Source organism: Platichthys flesus, chromosome 23, assembly GCF_949316205.1.
Source record: "Platichthys flesus chromosome 23, fPlaFle2.1, whole genome shotgun sequence".
Taxonomy (NCBI): domain Eukaryota; kingdom Metazoa; phylum Chordata; class Actinopteri; order Pleuronectiformes; family Pleuronectidae; genus Platichthys; species Platichthys flesus.
The window spans coordinates 16,786,744-16,799,688 of record NC_084967.1 but is presented as its reverse complement, the minus strand read 5'-3'; the positions used below and the strand labels follow the sequence as shown (position 1 = coordinate 16,799,688).

The window sequence follows — 12,945 nt, the reverse complement described above, 5'->3', positions numbered from 1 at the left end:
TAATAATTTAGTAATATTTCATATTTTGACTTAGGTAATCATTTTGACAATTTTGGTCTTTACTGGAATCATTTCAAAAGTACAAGACTTTACGTGTCCTGGAGTATATTTTTTGGTGTTTTATTTATTTATTTATTAATTTATGTATTTAGTCCATTCATCGACCAGTTCAAAACAAATGCAAAAAAAAATTCTCAAATCTTGAAGGAAAAGGAGCAGAAAGAGTATTTTACAAGATATTAACGAACAGAGCAAATACCTCCACCGTCACTATGAGAAGTAGAAATACAAGCTGTTACGTATTTATATTTGAACGCAGTATTTTCTGACTGTCACAATAAAACGTGTTAAGAATAAATCGCACGTCCCAAACTGTGACCTTCGACCCCGCACAGTCCAGCTCCGCTAACCCCGCCCCTCTGCAGACAGAACGGGAGTTCCATTCAAACGCATCAAACTCCGCGGCCCGGGATGCGACAGTCGCTGTAGGAGAAGAGAAGGCGGCAGCATCGGAACCAGAACCAGAACCAGGAGAACCAGAACCAGGTCCTGAGGCGCCACTGAGCCCCAGAAACCCCGAGCAGCAGGCGGCTGAAGCAGCCAGAGACACCGGAACCCGCGGACTGAGCGCTCTGCTAGCAGGAGGCTAACGGCGGCACCGACATGGCGAGCGCCTCGTACCACATCTCCAACCTGCTGGAGAAGATGACCTCCAGCGACAAGGACTTCAGGTGAACTCAAACCCCGCAGAGGCGAACTCTCCGCCCGCCTCGCGCCACCGTGGCTCCGGTGGTTTTCACGGAGGGTTGAAACCAGTGGCTGGCGCTGTCAGGCCTCATGCTAGCAGCTAGCCTGCCACCTGTCTGATCGCGTCGCTAACCAGCTAGTTGCTGGTTCCTAGTTGGTTCCGATTCGACGACAGCGGTGTTGACCGGGTAGTGACCCGGTGAACCGGCAGCTGAGCCGCGGGTAAACGCCACCGGGCGACGGCTAGCTCGGCTGTTAGCCTGTTAGCTCCAACTTCTATCATGCCGCAAGCTAGCATGATGTCAGCTAACGCCTGGATGTTTACGGTGTCCGCCGGCTATAGGGATTAACATGGGAAGTTAGCATGTCAGCTAGCTTCCAGTCGAGCCACAGCGATGTGTTGTGATGTGTGAGCTCAGTGTTGTGGTGGTGGGTGGTGGAGGGGGTGTGGTGGCCCAGGTGAAGATGAAGACCCCTCAGGTAAACACCTCCTGCTCATCCTCCATCAATAACCAATAATCCAGCTGAACTGTCAGGAGAGAGAGAGAGAGAGAGAGAGAGAGAGAGAGAGAGAGAGAGAGAGAGAGAGAGAGAGAGATCAGTCAAATGGAATCGGTGAAAGATAAACGTAATGTCAGGAGTCAGTAGTGAGCGACTGTCCATTCCAGTTTAATGTCTGCACAGGGAAAGAAACAGTTCCTAAGAATAACAACAAATGACGTGACACATTCTGACAGTACTCAAACTTTACATATGTTCAAAACAAAGGAAACAACATGAGAGAGAATAACCTGAATTGATCATGTGCAGCTGAAATTCACCTGTTTCTGCAGCAGATCATCCAGAGATGCTGTTATGGGAGGAAACTCATAGAATAACGATTGGTAATGAAATATAAATCGAGTAGTAAAGCTAATGGTTATGGATCAAGAGTAAAGACGACAACTGGGCCCCGACACACACACACTGGTCTGATCAGCTGTGATCAGAAGACAGACACACTCTATGACCTGAGGGGACAGAAGTGATGATGTGTCTCTCACAGCTGCTGGTGCTCCCTGATGTCTGTGATCAACTTATCATCAAACCAGTGCAGAAACCCTCCGGATGCACAAGAGATATTCTCCCTCTTGTCCTTTTGTTTTTAAACTATATGGGTACAGAAAGTGGCACAACTGACACCAGCTCTGCTCTATTTTGATCAGGGACATCAGTGGCATCAAAACAAGCGCTTCTTCATTTTTAGAATCCAAAGCGCCCAATCAGGGAACAGTCGCACAAACATGAGTGTGTTTTCATTCGCCCTCACTTCCATCATGTGAGAGTGACTTGGTGAATAAAACATTTGCTTCCTGTGGCGAAACAAATCCCTGATGTGTCTTCATGGAGGTAAATGCGTCCTTAAGCTTTAGAACATTAATGATCCATCCATCATCTGTACGTCTTCTCCTTTTGAGGGTCGTGGGAGCCAATCACAGCCGACAGTGGGCGAGAGGCGGGGTTAACCCTGGACATCCAACCAATCAGACATGAGGACAATTTAATAACAAATATGTTTGATCTGCAAGGAGGGTTGATAAGTTGGTAAAGTAATAAACAGTGATTGTTACTTGCTCTGCTCATGGTGAATCTGAAGCAGGAGCTGTTTGTATTAACTGATGTGAAACACGGCGACATGTAGCAGCTCCAGTAAGACCGAGAATGTTTACGTGTGTGTAATCATTTCACATCATGTTCGCACAACGCCACACTGTAACATCCTGAGAGAGAAATCCTCATTGAGCAGATCCGGCCTCGCTCCTCAGCTCATCGCTCCTGACAGCTGCCCGCTCGGTGCGAGGAGCCCGTGGAATCAGACGGATCCTTTCAGTCCGGATCTGAGCGCTTCAATGTGGCGTCTGCATCAGCACGTGCTCTGCAGGAGAGGGATAATCACACTTTCCTTTTGGGTGATGTTTCTCTGCTGGTGTGTTCACAGCACGTTCATCCAGCCGTCAAACGCATTCAAACTCCTCTCTGGTTTTAATGTGCTGCCTGGGATATAATAAATATTGGATTGGACACTGTGTCAGCTGATATAACTTTTAAAGCAGCAAAAAGTGTCTTCAGAATTTTCGAATTGACGACCGACATCTGGGTTTTTAACATCATCTGAACAAAAAATATATTTAGGGAAGAATCCGTCCTAGTAAAATGTCAGAGTGAGTTAAGAATGTGAGTTACATGTCCAGAAAGACCAGAGAGAGTGAGTGGGCGAGTTGAGGACGTGAAACTGGAAAGACGAGGAGATTCCAGAGCTTCTGAGTTTATACGTCATGTCCCGCCTCCTGCTGCTCCACAGGCTCCGCCCCTCGCCTGGATGTTCCCCACATGCTCATGTTGTTGTGAACGAGTCGGACCCGACAACCTGCTGCTGCTGCGTCACATGTGAAAAACCAACTCTCGACATTGTCCTGACACAGTTTTCAGTTCATGTCACGAGTCGTCTTGTCAGCTTCAGATATCAGATCACTAGTTTCACGGTTATTATTTTCTCTGTTTCAGGTTTATGGCCACGAACGACCTGATGACGGAGCTACAGAAAGATTCAATCAAACTGGACGACGACAGCGAGAGGAAGGTTGGTTCACACACCAGTGCAATCTGGTTTGTACTGGACTCCTCTGGTTTATATCACTCATACTGGTTTCTTCAGGTTTATTGTTGGCCACGTGCACCCCTGGTATTAACATGTGGTTCTTGTGATTCGGCTCTAAGCACAGACCACATTGGGAGATGGTCTGGACCACGTGTGTCCACGTTGGGATCGGATCTCTCAGGACGAGTGTTAATACCAGCTGTGTGCAGGGCATTTGTTTTACTGAGAGGAAGATTTAGGAAGTTGAAACCTGTTTAGAACTAGACCTATAAGAACCGTGAGACTTTTAAGAGTTTCAGTTTGGAGCAAATCCTAGTATTGATTGATATGTTGATTGATTGACAGGTGGTGAGGATGATTCTGAAACTGCTTGAAGACAAGAATGGAGAAGTTCAGAATCTGGCCGTCAAATGGTAAAAATACACACGTTTTAAGTCCTTTTGTTTTTATGACTCACTGTTTATGTATTTCTTTTGAATTCTCAATGTGTTTTATTTCCTCTCTTGAACCTGTGGGCGTGTCTATTTGACCCTCGGTGTCTGTTTGAAAACTGTGGGTGCGTTTGTTTCTTCAGCCTGGGGCCCCTGGTCAGCAAGGTGAAGGAGTACCAGGTGGAGACGATCGTGGACACGCTGTGCACCAACATGTTGTCGGACAAAGAGCAGCTCCGAGACATTTCCTCCATCGGACTCAAGACTGTGATCGGAGAGTTACCGCCCGCCTCCAGTGGTAAAATATATGATTTACACTACTCAGCATGTATAATATATATAATATATATAACTCTGAAAGTCGGCCACTTTAAAATACTAAACATACCTCGTCTGTCATCTCAGTTATTTAGCATATTCACGACTCAACACAACTTGTATAAATAACACCACTCAACAAATTGAATGTGTAAATTACTCCTCATATATAATGTATACATTCTCAATGTGTATAACATATAATGCATTACTCAACTTATATAGTATATACACACCAGTCAACGTATGTTCCATATTCATTTTTGTTTGTTTTCGACCTCTTGTCTCTGTCTCCTCCCGTCTCTGTCTCCTCCCGCCTCTGGGCTCAGGCTCTGCTTTAGCTGCTAGCGTCTGTAAGAAGATAACAGGTCGTCTGACGAGTGCCATCGCCAAACAGGAGGACGTCTCCGTTCAGCTGGAGGCGCTGGACATCATGGCCGACATGCTGTGCAGGTACAGAGTCCGTCTCTCTCTGTCCGTTGTCCGCCTGAAGGTTTGTGTCTGAATTTACACAAACAATATTTTCTATGTGTGTGTCTGCAGACAGGGAGGTCTGCTGGTCAACTTCCACCCCTCCATCCTCACCTGTCTGCTCCCTCAGCTCACCTCCCCCCGGCTGGCCGTCAGAAAGGTGCGTCTCTCGGCCCTCAGAGCTCCAGGTGAACGCTCGTGGTTTTATTGCATTGTGATGAATTCACGAATATCATGAATATTTCAGAGGACGATCATGGCTCTGGGACATCTGGTGATGTCCTGTGGGAATCTGGTCTTCATCGATCTCATCGAGCACCTTCTGACTGAGCTGGGGAGGAACGACAACATGTCGACCACCAGAACCTACATCCAGTGCACGGCCGCCATCAGCAGACAGGCCGGACACAGGATCGGTGAGTCGCTCTCCAGAGAACAGCAGGAGAGAAAGTCCAGTAGCTGCTGTTCCTAACCCGCTGTCTGTCCGTCTGCTTCTCCAGGAGAGTATCTGGAGAAGATCATCCCTCTGGTGGTGAAGTTCTGTAACGTAGACGACGATGAGCTCAGAGAATACTGCATCCAGGCCTTCGAGTCCTTCGTCAGGAGGTGAACGTCTCACTGACGCTCTCACACTCTGTCTCAGGCCGTTCTCTCTGTCTAATTCCTCTTCTGTTGTTGAAGGTGCCCGAAAGAAGTTTACCCCCATGTTCCCACGGTCATCTCCATCTGCCTGCGCTACCTGACCTACGACCCCAACTACAACTTTGACGATGAAGACGAAGATGACAACGCCATGGACGCCGAGCAGAATGATGAAGATTACCAAGGTACCGAGAGCAAAGTTGTGACATCTCATTCATTTCACTGTGACTGTTGGTCCTTGAGGTTTAGAACATGTGTGTGTGCTGCTCGTGTGTCCAGGCAGTGATGACGAGTACAGTGACGATGACGACATGAGCTGGAAGGTCCGGCGGGCGGCGGCTAAGTGTCTGGACGCTGTCGTTTCAACTCGCCACGAGATGCTGCCCGAGTTCTATCGCTCCGTGTCCCCCGCACTCGTCTGTCGCTTCAAGGTACGAGCCTCCTCCTCCGTCAGGGCGGAGCCAGAGTCTCCATCAGGCTCACGTCGTTCGGGCTTAACTCGGCACTCACTCACATTCCAATCCTGTGTCTCCAGGAGAGGGAGGAGAACGTGAAGGCCGACGTCTTCCACGCCTACCTGTCCCTGCTCAAACAGACCCGACCGGCTCAGAGCTGGTTGGCTGACCCAGACGCCATGGAGCAGGGAGAGACGCCGCTCACGATGCTGGCGAGCCAGGTAACCAATCCAACCCACAGCGATCCATCAGAAGCTGATGAAGGGTGAAAACACATTGTACCTGTTCTGAAAACAACAGGTACAATAATGTCATGTAATCTGTATTTAGTGATTTGAAGTTTAACAACTGAAAAGATGCATCGCAGCCTGTGATGGCTGCAGCACCGTCTTACTGCTGCAGGTGGTGCTGTTCTCTGTCTGCTCTCTCTCACTCCTTCTTTCTGTGTCTGTGAATGTCGCTCGCCCTCGCCCCCCCCAGGTTCCCATGATAGTGAAAGCTCTTCACAAGCAGCTGAAGGAGAAAAGTGTGAAAACTCGTCAGTGTTGTTTCAACATGTTGACGGAGCTGGTGAACGTCCTCCCCGGAGCGCTGACACAGCACATCCCAGTACTAATACCTGGTAATACTACTACTACTACACTACTTACAGTACTGCTGTACTCATAGTAAAATAGGGTAAATCAGGTACAGTAAAACACGGTCTTGTTTTAAACTCGTGTTCTATTTGAACAAAATAAACAAGAATCATATGAAAAATGTTTGTCTTCACATCACATATATTTGATATCACACTGTGTCACGTACTGAATCAGAATCAGAGTAATCACATTACTTTGAGTTAAAAAACACATCCATGTTTTTCAGGAATCATCTTCTCTCTGAACGATAAGTCGAGCAGCTCCAACCTGAAGATCGACGCCTTGGCCTGCCTCCATGTCATCATGGTCACGCATCCCGCTCACGCCTTCCACGCTCACGTCCCGGCCCTCGTCCCGCCCGTGGTGGCGTGCGTGGGCGACCCCTTTTATAAGATCACCTCTGAGGCCCTGCTCGTCACTCAGCAGCTCGTCAAGGTGCAGCTTCGAACCCTGGGACTTCCATTAGACCCCTTCTGATGTCCAGCGTCACGGGAAGAATTGACTCTGTTGTATCTTTTCCAGGTGATCCGACCTCTCGACAGCCTATCAGACGGCCCAGATAGCTTCGACCCCTCCCCCTACATCAACGACCTCTTCACCTGTACGATCAAACGCCTGAAAGCAGCCGACATCGATCAGGAGGTCAAAGAACGAGCCATCTCCTGCATGGGCCAGATCATCTGCAACCTAGGTGACAGCCGCCACCGCAGTGTGACCTCACAGCACTGATCCTGTGACCTTCACTGACTGACTTCTCTCTCCGTGTTCCTGTAGGTGACCGCCTGCCCAACGAGCTCCCAGGGACGCTGCTGATCTTCTTAGAACGTCTGAAGAACGAGATCACCAGACTGACGACAGTGAAAGGTGAAACATTTTCCCAATTCGTATATTCTTTATCCATGTTCCACCGACGTCCTGATCGTCTTCTCTCTGTGCTGCAGCTCTGACGCTGATCGCCGGCTCCCCTTTGAAAATCGATCTGAGGCCTGTTCTCCCCGACGCCGTTCCCATCCTCGCCTCCTTCCTCCGCAAGAACCAGCGAGCGCTGAAGCTCTGCACGCTAGCTGCTCTGGACATTCTGCTCAGAAATTACAGGTAACACACAAACACACACCCAGCAGTCGGCTTCACCTCTTCCCTCGGCCCAGTAAACCCACAGGCGCGTTTCTCTCTCAGCTCTGCGGTGACTCCGGTCATGGTGGACGCCGTCCTCGCTGAGCTGCCTCCTCTCATCTCAGAGAGCGACATGCACGTGTCTCAGATGGCGCTGAGCTTCCTCTCCACACTGGCGGTGACTCACCCGTCCTCGCTGGGTCAGCTTAGCGGAGGGAACATCCTCCAGCAGCTCATCGCGCTGGTTCGATCCCCGCTGCTGCAAGGCGGAGCGCTCGCTGCAATGCTGGAATTCTACCAGGTAACATTTAGAAGTGTTGATTTTTCTTGAATGTACAAAAGCCTTTAAACAAGTCCGACATATGAAGTTGAATTTGTCTGGTGTGTCTGTGTTCAGGCTCTGGTGACCACAGAGACTTCAGGTCTGGGTTACATGGACCTGCTGAGGATGCTGACTGGTCCAGTTTACTCCCAGACGGCCGCTCTGCCTCACAAACAGGCGTACTGCTCCATCGCTAAATGTGTGGCCGCTCTGACCCGAGCGTGTCCCACCGAGGGCCCTGCCGTGGTCGGACAGTTCATCCAGGTAAACCGATCGTCCCGCTCAGAGGCTGATGAAACTTCTTTCAGCAGGTTTGTATAAAGCCCGAGTTCTGTGTCGACAGGATGTGAAGAACAGCCGCTCCACGGACTCCATCCGACTCCTCGCTCTGCTCTCATTGGGTGAGGTCGGACATCATGTGGACCTTAGCAGCCAACCAGAGCTCAAGACCGTCATCCTGGAAGCGTTTTCCTCCTCCAGTGAAGAGGTAACAGCAGCCTGTCGGAGAACTCACTCCTCACTCTGATGTTTTACTGGTTCAGTCACTTCAGCTCAGTCCAACCTCTCTCTATCACAGCAGTAGATTTCAGTCTCTCTCTCTCTCTCTCTCTCTCTCTCTCTCTCTCTCTCTCTCTCTCAGGTGAAGTCGGCAGCGTCCTACGCGTTGGGCAGCATCGCAGTCGGGAACCTTCCAGAGTATCTGCCGTTCGTCCTGCAGGAGATCTCCTCGTCTAAGAGACAGTATCTGCTGCTGCACTCGCTCAAAGAGATCATCAGTGAGATCGCAGTGCAAACTCCCCGTACGCCAATCTGAGTGTGTGCGTCTGGTTCTAATGTGTGGTTGTGTGTGTGTGTGTGTGCTCAGGTTCGGCGTCGGTGTCCGGTCTGAAGCCGTACGTGGAGTCTGTGTGGACGCTGCTGCTCAAACACTGCGAGTGTCAGGAGGAGGGAACCAGGAACGTGGTGGCGGAGTGTCTCGGCAAACTGACGCTGATCGACCCCGAGACTCTGCTGCCACGCCTCAAAGGATACCTGCTGTCAGGTGATCAATACTCAATCAATAATCAGTCAATTTGATCAGGTTGATTTTCATCTGTTTGATTTCAGATCATCAGTCAGTTGTGTACATTTTAAATTTCAGGAGGGTTAATCATTGCTGATAAAAAATGTAATATCTAGGTGAATATTGTTATTCGACCAATTGATCATTATTGATTTATGTTTACGTTGTTTCCTGGAAGCAGTGACGCCTCAGTGCTCAAACAAAAAACATCCTATAGGAATATTATTTTTTACTAAGTCCCGTCCCTGGGATCCTTCAAACCAATCAGACTTCATCTGTCTCCAACACAACAGTGTGATTGGCCGGCAGGTTAAGATGAAGCTCGATGATCAGTGTTAAATATAGATTTGTTTCTTGGTGAAGGTTCATCGTACGCCAGGAGCTCGGTGGTGACGGCGGTGAAGTTTACCATCTCCGACCATCCACAGCCCATCGACCCGCTGCTGAAGAACTGCATAGGTAACACACACACACACACACACACACACACACACACACACACACACACACACACAAAGGGTTCCTCTGATTTGTGTCGTGGAAACATGATGGCTGATGCTGTTTGTGTTCCGTCAGGTGATTTCCTGAAGACGCTGGAGGACCCAGACCTGAACGTGCGTCGCGTGGCCCTGGTCACGTTTAACTCTGCAGCCCACAACAAACCGAGTCTGATCCGAGAGCTGCTGGACTCCGTTTTACCTCAACTGTACAACGAGACCAAAGTCAGGAAGGAGCTAATCCGAGAGGTGAGAGCATCCGGAAGCAAACGAGGCTCAGAATGCCGGGACCGGGGCACGGGTGTTTGACCTCTGACCTCTGTCTGTCTGCAGGTGGAGATGGGTCCCTTCAAACACACGGTGGACGACGGGTTGGACCTGAGGAAGGCTGCGTTCGAGTGCATGTACACTCTGCTGGACAGCTGCCTGGACCGACTCGACATCTTCACCTTCCTTAACCACGTAGAGGACGGCCTCAAGGACCATTACGACATCAAGGTCTCGGCACACACCAGCACACGCTCCAGCACATGCCCAGTGCACATAGAATACCCGCCCAGTACATGACAAGCTGAGTCTTCACACTGACCTGACTCTGTGGTTGTGTTTCCAGATGCTGACGTTCCTGATGCTGGCCCGACTCTCGTCCCTGTGTCCCAGTGCTGTCCTGCAGAGACTGGACCGCCTGGTGGAGCCGCTCCGAGCCACCTGCACCACCAAGGTAAACCAACAGAGGGGGCTACGCCAACATCACGTGTTGTCAGTCAAGAAGCAGAAACGGGAAGAGAAAACATGTGAACGGCGTTTCAATTTAATTGATGCTCCTTGTCGTGTATTGGATTGGACTCGTGGTCGGCAGCGTCCTGAAGACACGTGGTCTTTTTCTTTTATTTCTCGTTGACGATGTTCTTGTCTCTGCAGGTGAAGGCGAACTCGGTGAAGCAGGAGTTCGAGAAGCAGGACGAGCTGAAGCGGTCGGCGATGCGAGCCGTCGTTGCGCTGCTCACGATCCCCGAAGCCGAGAAGTCGCCGCTGATGTCTGAGTTCCAGTCACAGATCTCGTCCAATCAGGAGCTGGCGGCCATCTTCGACTCGATCCAGAGGGACTCCAGCTCTGCCAACATGGAGTCCATGGACACCAGCTAAACGGATGGACAGAACGAGTTCCCACCATGCGAAGGCACCACCACCTCCCTGCTGCTGGAGCGCTAACCCTGCAGCATGTTCCATGACAACAGGACGCAAATACACACACACACACACGCGCACACACACACACTTGTAGTGACACATCCTCTCCTAGCGATTGATCGTCCCATGATGCATTGCACTGAAAACGGCTCTTGGGAGGGGAAAGGAAGAACTTGACGTACGGCTCCCACACATGGACAAAAACAAAGAACAAAAAAAATTACGAGAAATTCCAGAAAAATAAATTCCATGCGAGTTTTGGAAGCTCCTCCTACTTCCTGTTTGTTTTTTCGAGCGAGGTCATCTGATTGGTTGGTCTCCCTCTTCATCATCCTCCTTCTTTTCTCTTTTTACAAAATTCCAGAAAGTTCCACAGGTACTGTAACCTGATTGGCCGCTGCTGAGTGACTGACAGTTAGCGTGTTCACAAACTGACCAATGGGGGAAGCAGCCTCTCCTGCCGGAGGCTGCGACACTGGGAGACGGGCTCGCTCTGTTTTTGTTGCTGTTGTTTTTTTTGCGAATGATGTAGGCAGCCAATAGGATGCTTGGGGGTAACGGCGGGTGGGAGGGGTTTCCCTGTTTGTGGACCAATCAGCTTCATTGTTTACCCTGATCCAACAGACCCGTGGTTTCCGCAGGGAGGGAGGAGCAGGATCATTGGACCAGGTCCCGTCTGACCACACCTGATTGGACCAGGTCCCGTCTGACCACACCTGATTGGACCATGACCGTACTGTGGGGCTGTTGCCATGGTGATACTGTGTGATACAGATTTACGGTTCATTCCGTTTTTAACCGTGAGTTATGCCGATCCCAAACCAGTTTCAACTGGTTCTGTCTGGTCTGGACAGGTTTTATCTCCTGTGTTCTGGTCTGGTTTAATCCGGTTTGATGAACCGGATTCAATTTGGTTTAATCTGGTTCAGTCAGGTCTGGTCGGAACAGTCCACTGTTGTTTATCGCCCAAGACAAATAAAAAAGGTCCATTTCTGCCTGCGTTCATATTCCTCTGTCTCATTTCTTTGTGTGTGTGGGGATGAAGATGGACAACATCTGTGGCCTTGAGGTCCCGCCCATATCTGCTCTAGACCAATCATGGTAAAGTCTCAGCTGTCAATCATGGCGTTTCAGCCTATATTTATATAATGAAATAACTTATTCAAACCAAACTGATCAGAAACACCTGTGAGATAATAACGATCTGAAATGACAGAAACATATTCGACGAACATTTATGTCTACTTAGTTTTTTTGTTTTGTTTTGTTAATGTCCAATCTGTTAACATGGAGGAGGCAGGGTTTATGACCTATAATGCAGCCAGCCAGCAGGGGGCGATCGAGACACTTTGGCTTCAGCTCTGAGAGGTCACCTGTATTGACGAGCTGATCCTCATCTCATTAAACAGCGTCCCCTGGTGGAGCAGGTTATAAACAGCAGGCTGAGTCGTCACCTGGTCAGAACCCAAACTGCCCCCTGATCAAAACTCACTGACGTCTGATGCCAGAAACAAACAAAACATTCAGCCTTGAAACAACCATTTTAAACATTCTGGAGGATGGTGATGGTTCCTGACACATTCATTTAAACAGTGTGAACAGGAAGTGGTGAAGACTCATTAATGGGGATACTGAAAAAGAAATAAAACCTAACATGAGTCTGGAGGTGAAATGTGTTTTCTATCAGCAGAGGGAGACAAACACAAACATGAGTTTAACAAGAGTTTACTAAAAAATAAACACGAGCTCCACCAACCAGAGGCCTCGTTATAGAGACGTCAGGTGTGAGCTGAAAGAAACAACTTCCTGTTCAAAGGGGACTCGGCTCTGATTGGCTGTTTCCACGAGGCAGAAGGTCGTCAGAGCGGCTGATGCTCATTCATCCGGTCGCCCAGCAACAGTTGATTTGATATATTCATGAGTGAGGGACTGAGATCATTCACATGCTGATTTCCTCTTTGAACCAAACTAATTTATTCTGCTCTGATGAACTGATGCTGCGTTTGAAGTTCGTCTGCACGTCTGAGACTCGAGGATCCTGCAGGACGGAGGCTCAGGGGCTGACAAGCAGGGGCAGGGGCCCGAGGGTTTCAGGGGCCCAATGGACCAGAGCCTCAGTTTAAACCGACTCCACGGTCGACACAGTTATTCAGTGTATCCCTCCACCAAGGCCCAATAGTCCCTGGAAGACAATCAAGCAGCATGAAATTACAGAACCGTACACTTCTGTGTGTCTGAATCCACGGAGCCTGCCTTGTGTGATCAGTCCAGACTGTAGGTGGCGCTATGATGGTGTCACTGAAATCTATCAGTTGCGGTTTAAACATCACAGTCTCCTCATGGTCACAGTTCAACATGACTTCCTGCAGAATAATGATCCACGTGTCAGAATTAAAGTCTCAGTGGCAGCTCAGTG

At 49.3% G+C, this 12,945-nt stretch overlaps 1 protein-coding gene across 1 annotated transcript; it reads left to right on the top strand.

Moving 5' to 3' along the window:
- The first annotated feature begins 414 nt into the window (after nt 1–414).
- cand1 (cullin-associated and neddylation-dissociated 1) lies at nt 415–11,534 on the top strand. The gene is made up of 26 exons (XM_062382769.1): nt 415–731; nt 3,292–3,367; nt 3,731–3,798; nt 3,960–4,114; nt 4,464–4,587; nt 4,678–4,765; nt 4,853–5,021; nt 5,106–5,211; nt 5,287–5,432; nt 5,527–5,678; nt 5,783–5,923; nt 6,183–6,324; nt 6,570–6,778; nt 6,866–7,034; nt 7,118–7,207; nt 7,285–7,438; nt 7,520–7,757; nt 7,854–8,042; nt 8,122–8,265; nt 8,419–8,554; nt 8,644–8,820; nt 9,205–9,300; nt 9,418–9,587; nt 9,672–9,836; nt 9,952–10,059; nt 10,260–11,534. Exons 1-26 carry the CDS (start codon nt 664–666, stop codon nt 10,482–10,484), a joined length of 3,705 nt encoding a protein of 1,234 aa, XP_062238753.1. The 5' UTR covers nt 415–663; the 3' UTR covers nt 10,485–11,534.
- Nucleotides 11,535–12,945: the final 1,411 nt, after the last annotated feature.